Genomic DNA, 15549 nt, shown 5'->3' with positions numbered 1-15549 from the left:
ATAACATATTCATTAGTTATTTCCTTCCTAAGGTCCTCACCCTGGGCTAACTTTACCCCAAACATATATCTCATATCCCTGCCTCACATAACTTCAGAGACTTTTTGCAATAACTGTAGTTTAATTTTTAAGCATGGTCTGTGAAGGAAAATAAAATAAAAGGGCTCATGTCCTTTTTTGCTTCTTTATTTTATATGAAGTAAGTCTGAAAGGGTTTAGAAAAAAACAAAACAATTTGCTGCTTGTTTTTAACATTAGCAAACCAGTTCCTGTCGAGGTTGGAATGGCCTATTATAAATGAAGTGGCAATGTCACAAAAGCCAAGAGAGTGGAAGTGGAGCAACAGAGACAATAAAAGAGTTCTTTAATCAGACTGTTTAAAACTCTTTGGCTTAAGTTTGTTTTGGGGTTTTTTTTTCACACCTACGTGACTTCATTGACTAATTAACACTTTGAATAAAGATTCAACACCTGTCAAATAAGGTGTTAGTATTCTGAATAAACCCTCCTGGAGGTTATCCATTATAAGCTGGGAAGACCAGATTCAACCTTCCTAAAGGAACAATCATGCTCTAAAACCAAAATAAACAATGGTTTCAAGCTTTTGTAAATTATAAAGCTGGGTGAGGGGTGGGGGAAAGCAGAACCCTAATTGTTTTCAAATGCTTTGCAGGTCTCTTTTAAGAAATAGTCTCAGCACCTTATTAAACAACTCCCACTCTTACTCACAGGAGTTCTGAGTGTAATCTGCTGTTCAGTCCTGAAAATTTACCATTAAATGTTCTTCGAGAAATTTGGGTACCAAATTGACTAAAGAGCTTTCTCAAATGCAAATGGCTAGCAAGATTTAGATGCACTGGTTCTAGCTAATACATATTCACTTTAGAATCTGATGTACTAACAGGACAGGTTATTTACTTATTGAACTAAGTAACAATTATTTGATTTTTTTTCTTTTGAGAAAGAACCGAGAGACCAAAAGGATTCCTGTAGTGTTACATCTTTAGATAAAATTCTTAAGCTTCTACCCAACTGCTACAGTCGACAGCGGAGTGAGACAAGGGGTGTGCCATTTGCTCTGGCCCTTCTTGTTATTGTGGAACAGGGTGTGTGTACAGCTGTAGTAACTGCTGCTGTGAGTGAGCTTCCCCCAGCTCTTTGGGAAGTATTATGAATGCTCCTGCCAATGCAGGCCAGCCCTGAGTGGATGCAAGGGCTATACCTTCTAACCCAAAGAAGGTGGGGCCCTGCTCCCCTCTGCACCAGCCAGCAAAGCTCAGCATGCGGAAAAGGACCTAGGGGTGACAGTGGTCGAGAAGCTGGATATGAGTCAGCAGTGTGCCCTTGTTGCCAAGAAGGCCAATGGCATTTTGGGATGTATAAGTAGGGGCATAGCGAGCAGATCGAGGGACGTGATCGTTCCCCTCTATTCGACATTGGTGAGGCCTCATCTGGAGTACTGTGTCCAGTTTTGGGCCCCACACTTCAAGAAGGATGTGGATAAATTGGAGAGAGTCCAGCGAAGGGCAACAAAAATGATTAGGGGTCTGGAACACATGACTGATGAGGAGAGGCTGAGGGAGCTGGGATTGTTTAGCCTGCAGAAGAGAAGAATGAGGAGGGATTTGATAGCTGCTTTCAACTACCTGAAAGGGGGTTCCAAAGAGGATGGCTCTAGACTGTTCTCAATGGTAGCAGATGACAGAACGAGGAGTAATGGTCTCAAGTTGCAGTGGGGGAGGTTTAGATTGGATATTAGGAAAAACTTTTTCACTAAGAGGGTGGTGAAACACTGGAATGCGTTACCTAGGGAGGTGGTAGAATCTCCTTCCTTAGAGGTTTTTAAGGTCAGGCTTGACAAAGCCCTGGCTGGGATGATTTAACTGGGATTTGGTCCTGCTTCGAGCAGGGGGTTGGACTAGATGACCTTCTGGGGTCCCTTCCAACCCTTATATTCTATGATTCTATGATTCTATGTGCTGAACATTTTTAAAGGACCTGCTGATCCATGGTGCACTGCCTTAGCAGCCGTAGATTAATTCCTGCTGAGATAACCAGAAGTTCTCCAGGTGGACCGTCAATGGCCCCTCCTGAATGCCCATCCAATCAATGCTGTCTGTATCACACTCCACAGAAGAAGTCATTTGTCCTATCTTGATGTATAACCCCTTTAGCCATGCTGTTAACTCTTCAGGACCAGTAGAGAGAACATATTGTGTCAGAGAGTTGACCATGTCTCTTCTATTCTGCACACACTCCATATACTCCACCTAAATAGCTATACAAAGATGCAGAACCTCGAGTAGTTTAGCCTGAATTACTCAATTGGGAATTTTGGTTTTTTACTTAGCAAATGAAAAAGAGACCCTACTAATGGATCAAAGCCTGCTCCTACTGAAAGCAATGCCACAACTCAGGCTCAAAGTCAGTAATATGTTTCCTCCATGCTCACTAAGAAAAAAAGCATAATACAGCACAATATGCACAGTTATGCAAAAAGAAGTAGTGAGGGAACAGACATCAAAGCACCATACAATTTAGCTGGTGGAAAGGTCTGCAAAAAGCCTCAAAGAAGGAACATATCCAGAGGAAAATTAGCGTTTTACATAATGTCACTTCATACTCAGAGGGCTGAATTAATCACCCACGTAACATATTGAATTCAGTGGAACTTCGCCAGGGATGAATTTGGCCCCAAGTGTCTACTCTAGGTATTTATCATCAAATTGCAACCACTTCCCAGTAGAAAGTGCTATTTTCAGAACAGGGAAGTTTTCAGCCTGTTGAAAAGTGCTTCCCTATGCAGCTATCAATCTACATCATGCATAAGTGTGTGAAATGACAAACTGCCCTGATGGAAGTGAGGACCTCAGAGAAGAACTGGTTGTAGGGGACAACTTTGATCTGAGTGATCATAAGCTAATTCAGTTTAAACTAAATGGAAGGATAAACAAAAATAGGTTTACAAGTAGGGTCCTAGATTTCAAAAGGGCAAACTTAGAAAACTGAAGGGAATTAGTTAGGAAAGTGGACTGGACTGAAGAACTAAAGGATCTGAATGTAGAGAAGGCTTGGAATTACTAAAGTCAAAGTTGAAGAAACTATCTGAAGCCTGCGTCCCAAGCAAGGGGAAAAAAATTGTTGGGAAGAGTTGCAGACCAACCTGGATGAGCAAGTATCTCAAACAGGTGATTAAGAGAAAGCAGAAAGCCTACAAGGAATGGAATATGGGATGAATCAGCAAGGAAAACTACCTCTTGGAGCTCAGAAAGCGTAGGGGAAAAACCAAGCAGAGTTGGACCTTGCAAAGGAAATTAAAACCAATAGTAAAAGGTTCTGTAAACAACAAGAAAACAAGGGAAAAAGAGGGATCACTAAACTCTGAGGACGGGGTGGACATTAAAGATCATCTAAGCATGATACAACACCTAAACAAATACTTTGCCTCAATTTTTAATAAGGGTAATGAGGGGCTAAGAGATAGTGACAGGGTAGCTAATGGAAATGAGGAAGTAGAAATTGCCACATCCAAGGTGGAAGCCAAACTCAAACATGGAGGGCCTGGATAATCTCTATCCAAATATATTAAAGGAACTGGCACACGAAATTGCAAACCCAATAGCAAGAATTTTAATTTATCTGTAAACTTGGGGCCATAACTTATGACTCGAGAATTGTTAATATAGTTCCTATTTTTAAGAAAGTGGTGTAAGGAGGAGAAAGTGTCAGGCTGTAAGGAAGTTACTAGTGGAGTTCCTCAGGGATTCGTTTTGGGATCAGTCTTATTTATCATATTAATTAATCACCTTGGCACAAAATGTGGGAGTGTGCTAATAAAATTTGCACATGGCACAATGTTGTGAGGTATTGCCAATAAGGAGGATTACCAAAATACCATACAAGAAGATCTGGATGAGCTTTAAAATAGGAGTAATAGAAATAGGATGAAATTTAATAGTGCAAAGTCATGCACTAAGGGACTAATAACAAGAATTTCTGGTATAAGCTAGGGACAATTGGAAGTGACAGAGCAGGAGAAAGACCTGGGTGTACTGGTCGATCACAGGATGACTATGAGGCACCAATGTGATGTGGCCATAAAAAAGGCTAATGCAATCTTCAGATGCATCAGGGAAGTGTTAGTACCATTATATACTCCTGAGGGAATTCTGTGCCAAAAAAATTTAAAATTCTGCACACAATATTTTAAAATTCTGCACAATTCTGCAAATTTTGTCAATAAATAAAGCTCCAGCATGGCAGTGGGGAACACAGGTCACTAGTTGCACTGAGGTAGGAGATCACCCTGCAGCCCCGCCCCCAAAACACAGACTCAGCAGTGAGGCTGCACCCAACCCTTATACAGTGCATGGGCTGGGCTTGCCCCAGAAACACCCTGGGGTCCTGCCCTTCCTTGCCAGGTGCACTAGGTGTGGGCAGGCAGGCTTAGCTTGGCAGAATCCAAGTGTGGAGGGGCTTAGTGTGTGTGGGATCCAAGTGTGGGGGTGAGCTGGTGCTGTGTGGGGCTATCTCACTGCAGGTAGTTTGTTGGGGGGTCTGGGTGTGCGGGGATTTGGATGTACAGGGGCTCACTGGGAGGTTCCAGATGCAGAGGAAATGGGACTTTGCAGGGGGGTCCAGGTGAAGGTGGTTGGGGCTCGGCAGGGAGGGTCTGGGTGAGGGAGGGGATGGGGCTCGGCAGGGGGAAGTCTGGGTGTGTGGGGCTCAAGGGGGGTCCAGGTGCTGGGGGAGTGGGCTTTAGTGGGGTGGGCGCAGCTGGTTTGGGGTCTGGGTGTTAATGCTTAGGGTAAATGCTCAGTGCAGTGTGAAGGGAGCTCTGTGAAAAATGCTCAAAACTATGGCTGATGGCTAAATGTGAGACACTTAGCATGACTTGAGGCCACCCTTATTTTTAACATAGAAGTGCAGCCTACAAGGGTCACAGTATGTGATGCTCTATCATGATATACGCAGATGCTGTTTAGATCAAGTTGGAGCAATGTTTGGCAGGATGTTTTGCGGGTTGTACCTCTGCACTAAAAAAAAAAAGAGGTTGTCTGCAATTGGCCTCATTCGGTGCAAATTAGGTTAATTCTCTTGTCCAAATGCCAGTGGAGCTATCAGTTGGGCAATGTTTGGACAGACCTGCTGTAAATTTTCTTTAGAGATTCAAGAGACTGTACACTAAAAGCTCTCTCAGTCATTACACTCTGTGATATAAGCAAACTATTCTGGTTTTGACAATAACCCATTATATGGAAACAAGATTAGAAGACCCCATAATATCCCAGGTGGATGTGAAAAATAGAGAACGCTGAAAGCAGTGTCAATAGACTAACATAACTCCATGGAAGACAATGTACATACTGACTACAAATTACTTTCATGCAGAATAATGCAAACTCCATTTGAGAAACAGTTCAGCTTGTTGCATATTTCATAAGAGGGACAGTACTTGCAAACTTGGACTGAAAAATGTTGCATTTTCAATTTCCTCTCCTGAGCAGACAGACCATTAGAAAATACAAGCTGACCCACTGAGTAAAAAGTTACCTAAACAAAACTGCATCTAAGAACTCTAATTAGTGTCACTCTTCTCCTTTGCCTCTAGGATTAACACACTCTCTGTTCATAGTAAGTTTCATAAACAAGAGGGGAATTGTGGATACAAAGGAAGGCTTATAGTACACGACTTTGTGTGCCTAGCATCTGAAGAAGACTGTGGGAGACAATCTTAAGACTGCTACAAGAATGGATTCAGTTTGTACCACCTCTCATCCTTAATCCAATCAGTGTCCAGAGAATCGATTCCTGTTGTTTGCTATTTATTGCTCTTTTTACACTCTTTTCTACAAGAATACGGTATCACAATTTTATGCCTCAAATTCTGAGAAAGATGGAGTTAATGTTGTTCATTTCAGTGTTCTGTAATTTAATTAGCTGCTCACTATAATTATCCCTAGTTTAAAGCATAAGCCGCTTGTCAGGAAAACGTGGTATTGGGAACAACTGCACGTGTATTATACCTTAAAGATAAAGAATTTGGCCCAAAGACTTACATTTCTTATTCCTGAAGTCAAGCAACACAATTGTCCTGTACTTTTATACCACTTTTACACTGCTCTTACTCCACTGACCTCAACAGAAATACTCCTGATTTCCATCAGTGTAAATGAGAAAAGAATCATGCCCAATGGCTACAGAACGTCAGTTTGTTTTATGCGAATGGTTATAATGAAACCATGAATTTATTTTGTACCCTATGTGTCATGGAAAAGTTCATTATTCACACAATGACCAAATATTGAAAAAGTAGAAGACCACTGGAAGCATCAAAAGTGTTTGTGTGTGCACATACACTCTTGCATTATACGCATTGGGCAGATTTTGACCTCATTTACTGTGGTGTAAATCCAGAGTAACTAAATAATTAATGGAGTAATTCCAGGTTTACACCACTGTAACTGACAGGAGAATTAGGCCCAGGTAAAATAGTTTTGACATTTATGTTTTTTTAGTAACAGTAAAAAGCCAGACTTGTCTGAACTAATCAGTATTTTGCACATACAAATATTAATAATACAAGAGTAGTAATTTGATTTGAATGTACATTAAAAGTGTTCAGTAGGTATAAGTGAAGGTGTTTGCAGAGTCTTGAACATTTTGCTCATGGATCTTTGTCTCTGCCTTTTTTTTTTTTTTTTAAATGTGGCCCAGTATGTTTATGGTAAAACAAATAGGGAGCACATACAGGATCGGGGAAAGTGGAAAGATTGACATGACTCAGTGAAACAGTACCAAACTGGGAGAAGAAAATGGAAAACTAGTGAAGTTCTTACTGTGGTAAATGTCGAAAATCTCCTGAATACTTTTCATATTTGTAGTTCACAACGTGCCACTGAGAATTGTAATATTTACAAGCCTAAAAAGAAAGGAAAGAAATAGATTATTTCAACTTATTCACACTCAGAAAAGGCTACAGAACAAAGAAACAACCCCAGCAGAAGCACATATTCTCTTGTTTCATAGCTTGGTAGTGCTATTCTTAAAGGAAAATCAATTTCATATTTCTTAGAGTTTTAAAGCACTATTTCCCATTTAAATCAAAGGTGATGTTTTTTAATTGACTCATGTGCGCGGAAGCAACCTAAAGTAGATTACTGACTTTATCCTCCTGCATCATGGAAGGATTTATTAAATTATTACTATATCACCTTGATAGATTGATACCTTTGTGTCCCTGAATATCTCCACTGACATAAATTATGTCTTCCCTTTGCACCTTGCTTCATTACCTAACTTCCACAGTAACTAGACTTAACGTACTACCTAACTTAAATTTCTCCCTGCTACAGCTTATGCCCATTACTTCTTGTTCTGTCCTCAAGGACTGATCCTTATCCTCTTTATAACAACCCATAATGTATTTCTGGACTGTTATGTCTCACCTGAGTCCTATTTTTTTCATACCGAATTTCTCCAGTTCTCTTAACTTCCCCTCATAGTTCTTACTTTTAAGCCTTTTGTCGGTTTTGTGGCTCTCTTCTGAACTCTCTTTAATATGTTCACGTCTCTTTTGAAATGTGGTGCCCAAAGCTGAATGCAAGTTGTATTTGAAGTCTACGCTGTGTCAAGTAGAACAGAATTACTGTACCGCTCATTTTTATAGAAAATTATTAATGTGGTAAGTATGGCATGATGTCCTTAGCTGCAACAATACAACATTGTTGAGTCATGTTTAATTTACGACCTACTATCATGTTACTCATTTTAACAAAGATTCAAATTGCCAAGGCAAGAAAATATTGGTGGAGAGGAACAAGAAATGTGTATGTTTATTGGTAGCCTATAAAGTTGCAACAAGGAGAATGGAGCAGATTATATCATAAACTTCTGGAAATTGGGTTATAAAGCACACTGTAGGGATTAATAATTGTATAATATGTTAAAAAAATTACCCCACTATTCTGTCATCATAAGCAAGCTTGGTCCCTTAGTCAATTTATTAGAGTTAAATGGTATATTAATGGACCCATGCTACTGGCTCCTTGACCACAAGACCATTCTTCCTCTTCTGCAGTTACTAGCATCTGCAGATAAAATAGTTATGGCATTTATGGTTTTCAATCATAGAAAAAAGATTTTGGCTGTACTAATAACTAACAGCCTGATCCTGCAAAGCACTTCAGCATGCATTTAACTTACCCATTGAACTTTCTAATTATGCCCATTTATCTGGTTATCGTCCTGCTCTCCTTATTCGATCTATCTGTCAAGCTCAACGGGACTACTCACATGCAAAAAGTTAAGCAGAAGTGTTTGCAGGATCAGCCACCTAGAGTTGGCCTTTGGGGCCCGGAAAGCCCAGCACCAACAGTCCTCTTGTTTGGGGGAAAGAAGAACTGGAGCTATTTATAGTGGGGATACCCAGGCTAGCCAGATACTGATAGGTATGACTCCCATCATTATAGTATCGGAGTGCCCTCTGAGGAAAAACAGGGCTGCCATCTGCATCACGAGACTCTGTGACTGCAGGAGTGGTGGCACAGTGGAGATCACTTAATACAAGCAGTTGACATAATGGGACTTAGACCTTGCCCTCTGAGCACACCCCTTCAACAGCAGCAGTGGCCCCCTTAGGTGGGACAAGAGAAAACATAGGGGGAAGGGGGGGGAGGGAGATATATCAGTGACGGTGGGGGTTGGGGGGTGATGAAAGGGAACCACAGGAAGGAGACAGTATGAGGTGGAGGGACATTTCAGAGTGCGGAGAGGGAGAGGGTCTCATGGAAAACAGAGGGATGGAGATGAGAGAGAGAACTGATTGAGAGAGAGCTCAAAGGGGCGGGGCAACAGAGAACTGAGAATGCAGGGAGTAAAGGCTTGACAGAATGAAGTTAGGAGAACATGGACAATAAAGAGACAGAAGGATGGAATAGGTCAGTGAGACTAAACCCCACTCCAAGGAACGTTCCGACCATGACCTCTCCACAGCCTGTCCTCGCTTTACCATGGTGTCACTAAGTGTAGAGCCTTCTGTATTCACAGACAGGGAGGGGAGCAGTCAGGCTTTGGCCATTAATATGGAAAATACTATCAGCCTTCTGGAGTGAGGTCTGATGATCTTCTAAATTGTGGGTGGTATTTTCAAAAGGGCTCAGCATTGGCCTAAACTACTCCCATTAAAGTCAATGATAAAACTTCTTAGTAGATGTGACCATATATATATATATATATATATATATATATATAAAAACAAAAACAAAAAACCACCCACAAGCCAGGCACAGGATCATTTTAAATTACTTTTTTTTTTCAAATCTCTTTTTGATTTTACGGTATATGAAACAAAATTACAAGGAAACAGCTGCAAATTCATAAACTGTCCCCTCCCACATAAATGCTGAATGAAATATATTAACATATATGACATCCAAATCGCTATAGTAATAGATTCATTCTGAATGCACAGGGCGAAATTCAGTACTGATTTACACCCTCACTGAATTCAATGGTGCTGCACAAAATGTGGGAGAAAACGTGACCAGATCATACAGGCACATAGAATCATATATTATGGCTTAAATGATAGACAGACAGACTAATGCAATCATTGACTTTAAATGATAATGGAGGACACTCAGCACCTTGCAGGATCACAGCCCAAACCTGAATATGGCACACTGATATCAGTGGAAATTTTACTATGGACTCCAATGACAGCAAAACTGAGCCCTTTCTGCAGACTCACAGGTGGACAGAAACAATCTCACCATTGTATTTCTGTGGTTTAAGCTTTAGTTAAGTCAGTCTGGTGACCATCTGGGACATAGTAAGTAAATATTTGCATAGGAGCAATATATATACTGTATTACATGAGCCAGTGAAAAAGATCATACAGTGAATTGGATCAGAATGAGTGCAGACCCACTAATTCATACTTCATACACTGTCTATTTGAGACACAAAAATAAACTGAGTCCTTTAAAGAAAGGACTAATTTTTCCTGTCCTACTTTCATTACTGATTAGAATACTTAAAAGATGCAATCAATTCATGTAAAAGGGACTCAACACAGGACTTTTTCTGTTAACATTATAGGCTCTTTACTGATGTGTTTTAAAAAAGCCATGAACTATATATAGAGCAGGCCACAATGTTTTAACTTATTAAATATAAAGGTTTCTTGTGCTTCTTCAAGAAGAGACTAATCAAAATTAAAATATAAAGGAACAAAAAGCACATTCAAGTAACATTCAGAGAAATCACAGAGGCAAGTAAATTTAGAGCAATGGCTACTCCTTATCTCTAGCCAGCCTGTTGTGGTTAGGAATTGTAGTCTGTTATAAACCAGAGTGGGCTGAACATTTTCCAGCCGAACATTTTTCCACCAGAAAATATGGAAATATTTGTATTGATTTCATCAACATCTTTGATGGGAAAGTATTGAATTATGGAGGAAAACACACAAGATTCTGTTGATCAGAAGGAGGAAACCCTTCCACAGGAACAGCTGAGGCCCTTGGGCCAGATACAACTGCCTCCTAACCTTAATGGAGAGTCATTCCAAAAGGATGTTTAGTCCTAGTAGGGTGAGGAGATTAGTTGTGGGATGGGGAAGGCTTGGCACTCATTTGCATCAGCTCTCTTATTCCATCCACCTGCTGTCAGCTTTGAAGCCTTTTTTTTTTCCCCCTTCTCTCCTTTCCCCACTGGCCACACTTTCCCCTAGAGAGATCATCCAGCAAAAACTCAGCACCTGCAGCTTTCCAGTGTTTGTGTTGCTGGTGACAGTGTAATGGCTGCCACAGTGAAAGGGGCACTTCATAGGGAAGCCATGTTACAGGTTTGCCCTGAAATGCAAATTAACATTTTGAAAAAAATAAAATGAAATAAGAGAAGCAGAACTGAAGAGAGTACCTAGAAACCCCTTGAAAATGGCCAGAGTTCCCCTTTCTTTCACAGTTTACATTCTCTTTAAGATCTCTGCAAGCTTGGGGAAGGTACTCAATTAATCATTCGTTTAATAATAATAATAATAACAGCAACAACATGGAATGATGGATGCAGTGTTTGAATCCTAAAGCACCTTACACACACATTAGATTCATAAAGCATTATGTCTCTTCATTCACCACTTAAATTCTGCCATCTCTGAGGTGGAAAGCAGCAGCTATTAAACAGAAAAGGGCAACACTAAGAAAGAGTTGTAAAACAGGAAGTAAAGAATCATACTCAAGGGAAACTACAAAGGGATTTTGGCAGAATTTACTAGAATTATCTAGTTTGGAATTTAGCCAGCACTCTAAGGTTAATCCCGCTACTCATATGAAAAGCATGATGCCATCTCTATTGGCCAAAAGCCATCAGGACCTCATTTTTACAACTCTCCAATGTCATACTGCTCAGATATAAAATAAAAATTAGTGATTGAGAATCCTAGATTTTACCAAGCCTAAAGATTAAAATATGCAATTAATTTACAACATTTTAATAAACTGCTTACTTCTCCAAGTAATGTAAATGTAGGCTGTAAGAGAGCCTCAGTACATTGTTGGCAGCGTACTGATACACTACTTCTTTAAAACATTGAAAACACTTAGCTTTTGAACCTGAAAAAAAATCTTCATTATGATGGATAATAAAGCCTTTGATTTATTTTAGATGGTGACACTTACCAACTTAAGTTTCTGTTTTAATTTAACTTTGAAATTTAAAAGAACAAAATGAGTGTCCAGTATGTATAGTGGACAAAAAGGCCTGAGTAATTGACTGCACTGGTACAGAACCCCTTCCAATAATTATAGAGAGATTAGTAGTAAAGCGGTTACTTCTTTAGCATTAAGATTAATAAAGATCTTGGTTTAATAACCAATAACATTTACAAGTCCTATGGAGATATGGTACAATGTCGTGAATACAGAAATCCTCCATGGTGAATGACTTGGGTACTAAAGGAAAACTGAGTATTACCCCATTTTTGCAGTTAGGAAGCCTGTCTTGACAGACTAAAAGGAACATGCATAATATTCTTACTACAGTAGGTATGTTGAAATAAACCACATAAATCTACTACATGAAATTTCAATATTAAGGATATAATAGTTATTATTACTTCACTTTGATATACTGCCTTTCATCTGAATGGATCTCAAAGCACTTTAAAAGAGGATTTTTATGGATTGTAAAGATAATTTAAAGCCACAGTTAAAATGCAACCACTTCTGAGGTGGAAGAAGAAAGCTATTCTGACCCAACAACTCTACAAAACAAGCTTGATTTTCTGTTGCCCTTCAGAAATAGGGACATCTGTGCGGAGTGTAAAATGTTGCCATTCTGACATGGCAGCGCTCTGCACATTCACTGTACAGGTGTAAATGACTCCACAAGGTGCAAGACAAAGGAGAATTGAGCCCATTAGGTTTGTTTTAGGAGAAAAAGCACTTGTAATCCAGTGGTATTTTTATACTCTGTGGTTTATTTACTTAAAATTCCTTTATTCAAATATGCTGGTTAGATTTTTCAGATGTCACATGCAAGGTGTTATCAGCGGCTGTGTCCTGTTAATACTTAGTTTCCAGTTCTCTTATGAATTTCATTTGTCACAGAGTTATAAAGGAATAACTGGACAAAAAACTGCATTTGGAAGAAACTAAGGATAGCTTTTAATGTTACAGCTGTGCTGGGGTGAAGAGCTGGCAGGAGCTGGAGATATTCTGGCTGCCTGAGATATTCTGGCTGAACCAAAGCCCATTGAAGAAGTCTTTCCATTGACTTTAACACGCTCTGGATCAGGCCCTTAGTGCTGAAGAAGGCAGCATGCTTCTGGGAATGTTGGGGAAGCGCAGAGTAGAGCAGCTACTGCTATAGGCATTTAAAAGGTGCAGCATGTGTTCCATCCACTTTGATAAGACCTGGATGGGGCGAGAGCCCAGCTCCAGTCTTTGGGGAGTTCAGTGTGACTGGCAAAATATCTCCTTGGGCTCTGGGTCCTGATCCAATGTCCCTTGAAGTACCTGGGAGCCTTTCCACTGGTTTCTATGGGCAAAGGATGAGACCCAAGGTGCACAAGGACTGGGCATGCTGCTACCCATTGCAAAGTCTCATAAGCTGGAGAAGCTCAACCCACTTCCTCACCAACTTGCACCATCTTCCTTCCTCCCTTGCACATGATTCAGAATCAGCCACAATCTCTCCCTTCTCAGACAGGTGGTCAGCTCCAGCACAAACACTCCTCCCAAAATATAACAAGGTGATAGACATCATTTTTAAAGAGAACATTGGTCTCACGTTTGTTTGTAAAAGAAGCTGAAAGACAGAAATTAATAGCGACTTCAGCTCCGATTTTTCCCTTTCCCTTTTAGCTATGCACACCAGTTTGCAACTGGGGAAGAGTATATTACAGTTAGACACCACAGGAAGTTCTGAGGCCCAGAATTGTAACACTAACTGTAACACACCCAATCCCATAATCCTTTACAATGGCAGTGGAAAAATGTTGAGGACCACTAAGCTATCTGCATATTCCAGAAGACAGGACTGTACAAGGTTACATTGAGAATCTTTCCTTTAACACCAAGAGGGGTTGAAATATCCATTTTTAAAATGGATACTTTCATTTAACAAATTGATGGGACCGATTTATATATGTGTGCCTGGATCAGCCTGATCCCTACCAGCTCTGAAAAGAAAATGGAGGTGACTAGTAGTACGATAAAGGAAGAAGAAATGACAGTGGTTTATTTGGATATTTTAGCCTCTGGCCATGAAGCAGTGGCTGAGGCAGTGAGGAAGGATAACAGAGTACTGCAGAATATGAGAGAGAACTTAAACAACAAAGCTGGGGTCCACAATTCAAGGCCTTTAGGGGTGATTTAGAAAAATGGAACCTGAAGACCTTATTTTACTTTGGCTTACGAAGTTTCTGGGATCTTCAATTATCTGGGAATCCAGTTTAGTTTTTCAGACCCCTGTCAGCCTTCAAAGAACAAGCCATTGTTGTGATAGCCCTTTGGCACTGGAAAAAAAATCTACTAAGAGCAACAAGAAGATGAGAACTGTTGGCTCACAAGGCATTCCATTACCATTAAAACAATGAGGAGTCCGGTGGCACCTTAAAGACTAACAGATTTATTTGGGCATAAGCTTTCGTGGGTAAAAATCCCCACTTCTTCAGATGCATGGACTGAATATTACAGATGCAGGCATAAATATACTGACACATGAAGAGAAGGGAGGTACCTTACAAGTGGAGAACCAGTATTAACAAGGCCAATTCAGTCAGGGTGGATGTGGTCCACTCCTAATAATTGAGGAGGAGGTGTCAATACCAAGAGAGGGAAAATTGCTTTTGTAGTGAGCCAGCCACTTCCAGTCTCTATTTAAGCCCAAATTAATGGTGTTAAATTTGCAAATGAATTGTAGCTCTGCAATTTCTCTTTGAAGTCTGTTTTTGAAGTTTTTTTGTTCTAGGATGGCTACTTTTAAATCTGTTATTGAATGTCCAGGGAGATTGAAGTGTTCTCCTACTGGCTTTTGTATGTTACCATTACTGAAGTCTGATTTGTGTTCTGCTATGGGTACCCACATGACTTAGAACAATGGCTCCACAGCTCTCATCCCATAGTGCCCCTCCTCTACTTGCGCTACATTGATGACATCTTCATCATATGGACCCACAGGAAGGAGCCTTTTAAGAATTCCACCTGGATTTCAACAATTTCCACCCCACCATCAACCTCAGCCTGGACCAGTCCACACAAGAGATCCGCTTCCTGGTCACTACAGTGCAAATAAGTGATGGTCACATAAACACCACCCTATACTGGAAACCTACTGACCACTATACTTACCTACATGCATCCAGCTTGCCTCCTCGTTGTCTTTGTGGATACAGACTAACACAGCTACCCCTCTGATACTCATTACCATTAAGACTATATCCAGCTTGGGAGAGAAGAGGGCTCACCCATAAATTTGTCCTGTGGACCTTCATTTGTAATACCGTATCTAGTGAAATTATGTGCAGAATGGAAAGGGAATATCTACACCTTTTATCTTCATTTACAAGAAGGAGAATACCCCGGCTCCAGAGGAACTTGGCGTTACGCTCTTGGCAGAGTAAGGAGACGATTGGATATTGGTAACTATTTCCTGCTTGGAACTTAATTGACTTTATATATTTTTTGAAACATGAAGTGGAACACATGTATTTCTATTTTAAAATTTAGTTTAAGGGCTTCAACCTACTATTGTTCCATGCACAGCACTCCCACTACAGTCCTAAGTCTCTAGTGCTGTTCCCCCTCCCCCCCCCGTTATTCTACCGCTCTCTCTTATTCTTGGCTCTCTAGTGTTGCAGAAAAGGCTTAGGGTTGTGCCAGTTTGTCATTAGCACCTCCTTGGAGTATTCAGCAGTAATAATTCCCAGATACTATGTGCTACATTCCATTTTTAGACTCCATTTTCTGAGCACAGCAATGGGGATAGTGTTGGCTTTACAATTTGTGGAGCCTCAAACTTTAGAACAGACAGACTCCACCCTGGTGA

General features: G+C 40.4%; 1 protein-coding gene across 5 annotated transcripts in view; it reads right to left on the bottom strand.

Moving 5' to 3' along the window:
• The window catches only part of DOCK10 (dedicator of cytokinesis 10), a 201307-nt gene that overhangs the window by 126215 nt on the left and 59543 nt on the right, over positions 1-15549 (bottom strand). For all 5 annotated transcript variants that reach the window (XM_048863538.2, XM_048863544.2, XM_048863551.2 and 2 more), the window contains exon 4: positions 6840-6922. In XM_048863538.2, the coding sequence (XP_048719495.1) occupies positions 6840-6922 (83 nt within the window). The remainder of the gene's footprint in view (positions 1-6839; positions 6923-15549) is intronic.

This window comes from Caretta caretta, chromosome 9 (genome assembly GCF_965140235.1).
Source record: "Caretta caretta isolate rCarCar2 chromosome 9, rCarCar1.hap1, whole genome shotgun sequence".
Classification (NCBI taxonomy): domain Eukaryota; kingdom Metazoa; phylum Chordata; order Testudines; family Cheloniidae; genus Caretta; species Caretta caretta.
This window is presented reverse-complemented; position numbering and strand designations above follow the sequence as displayed.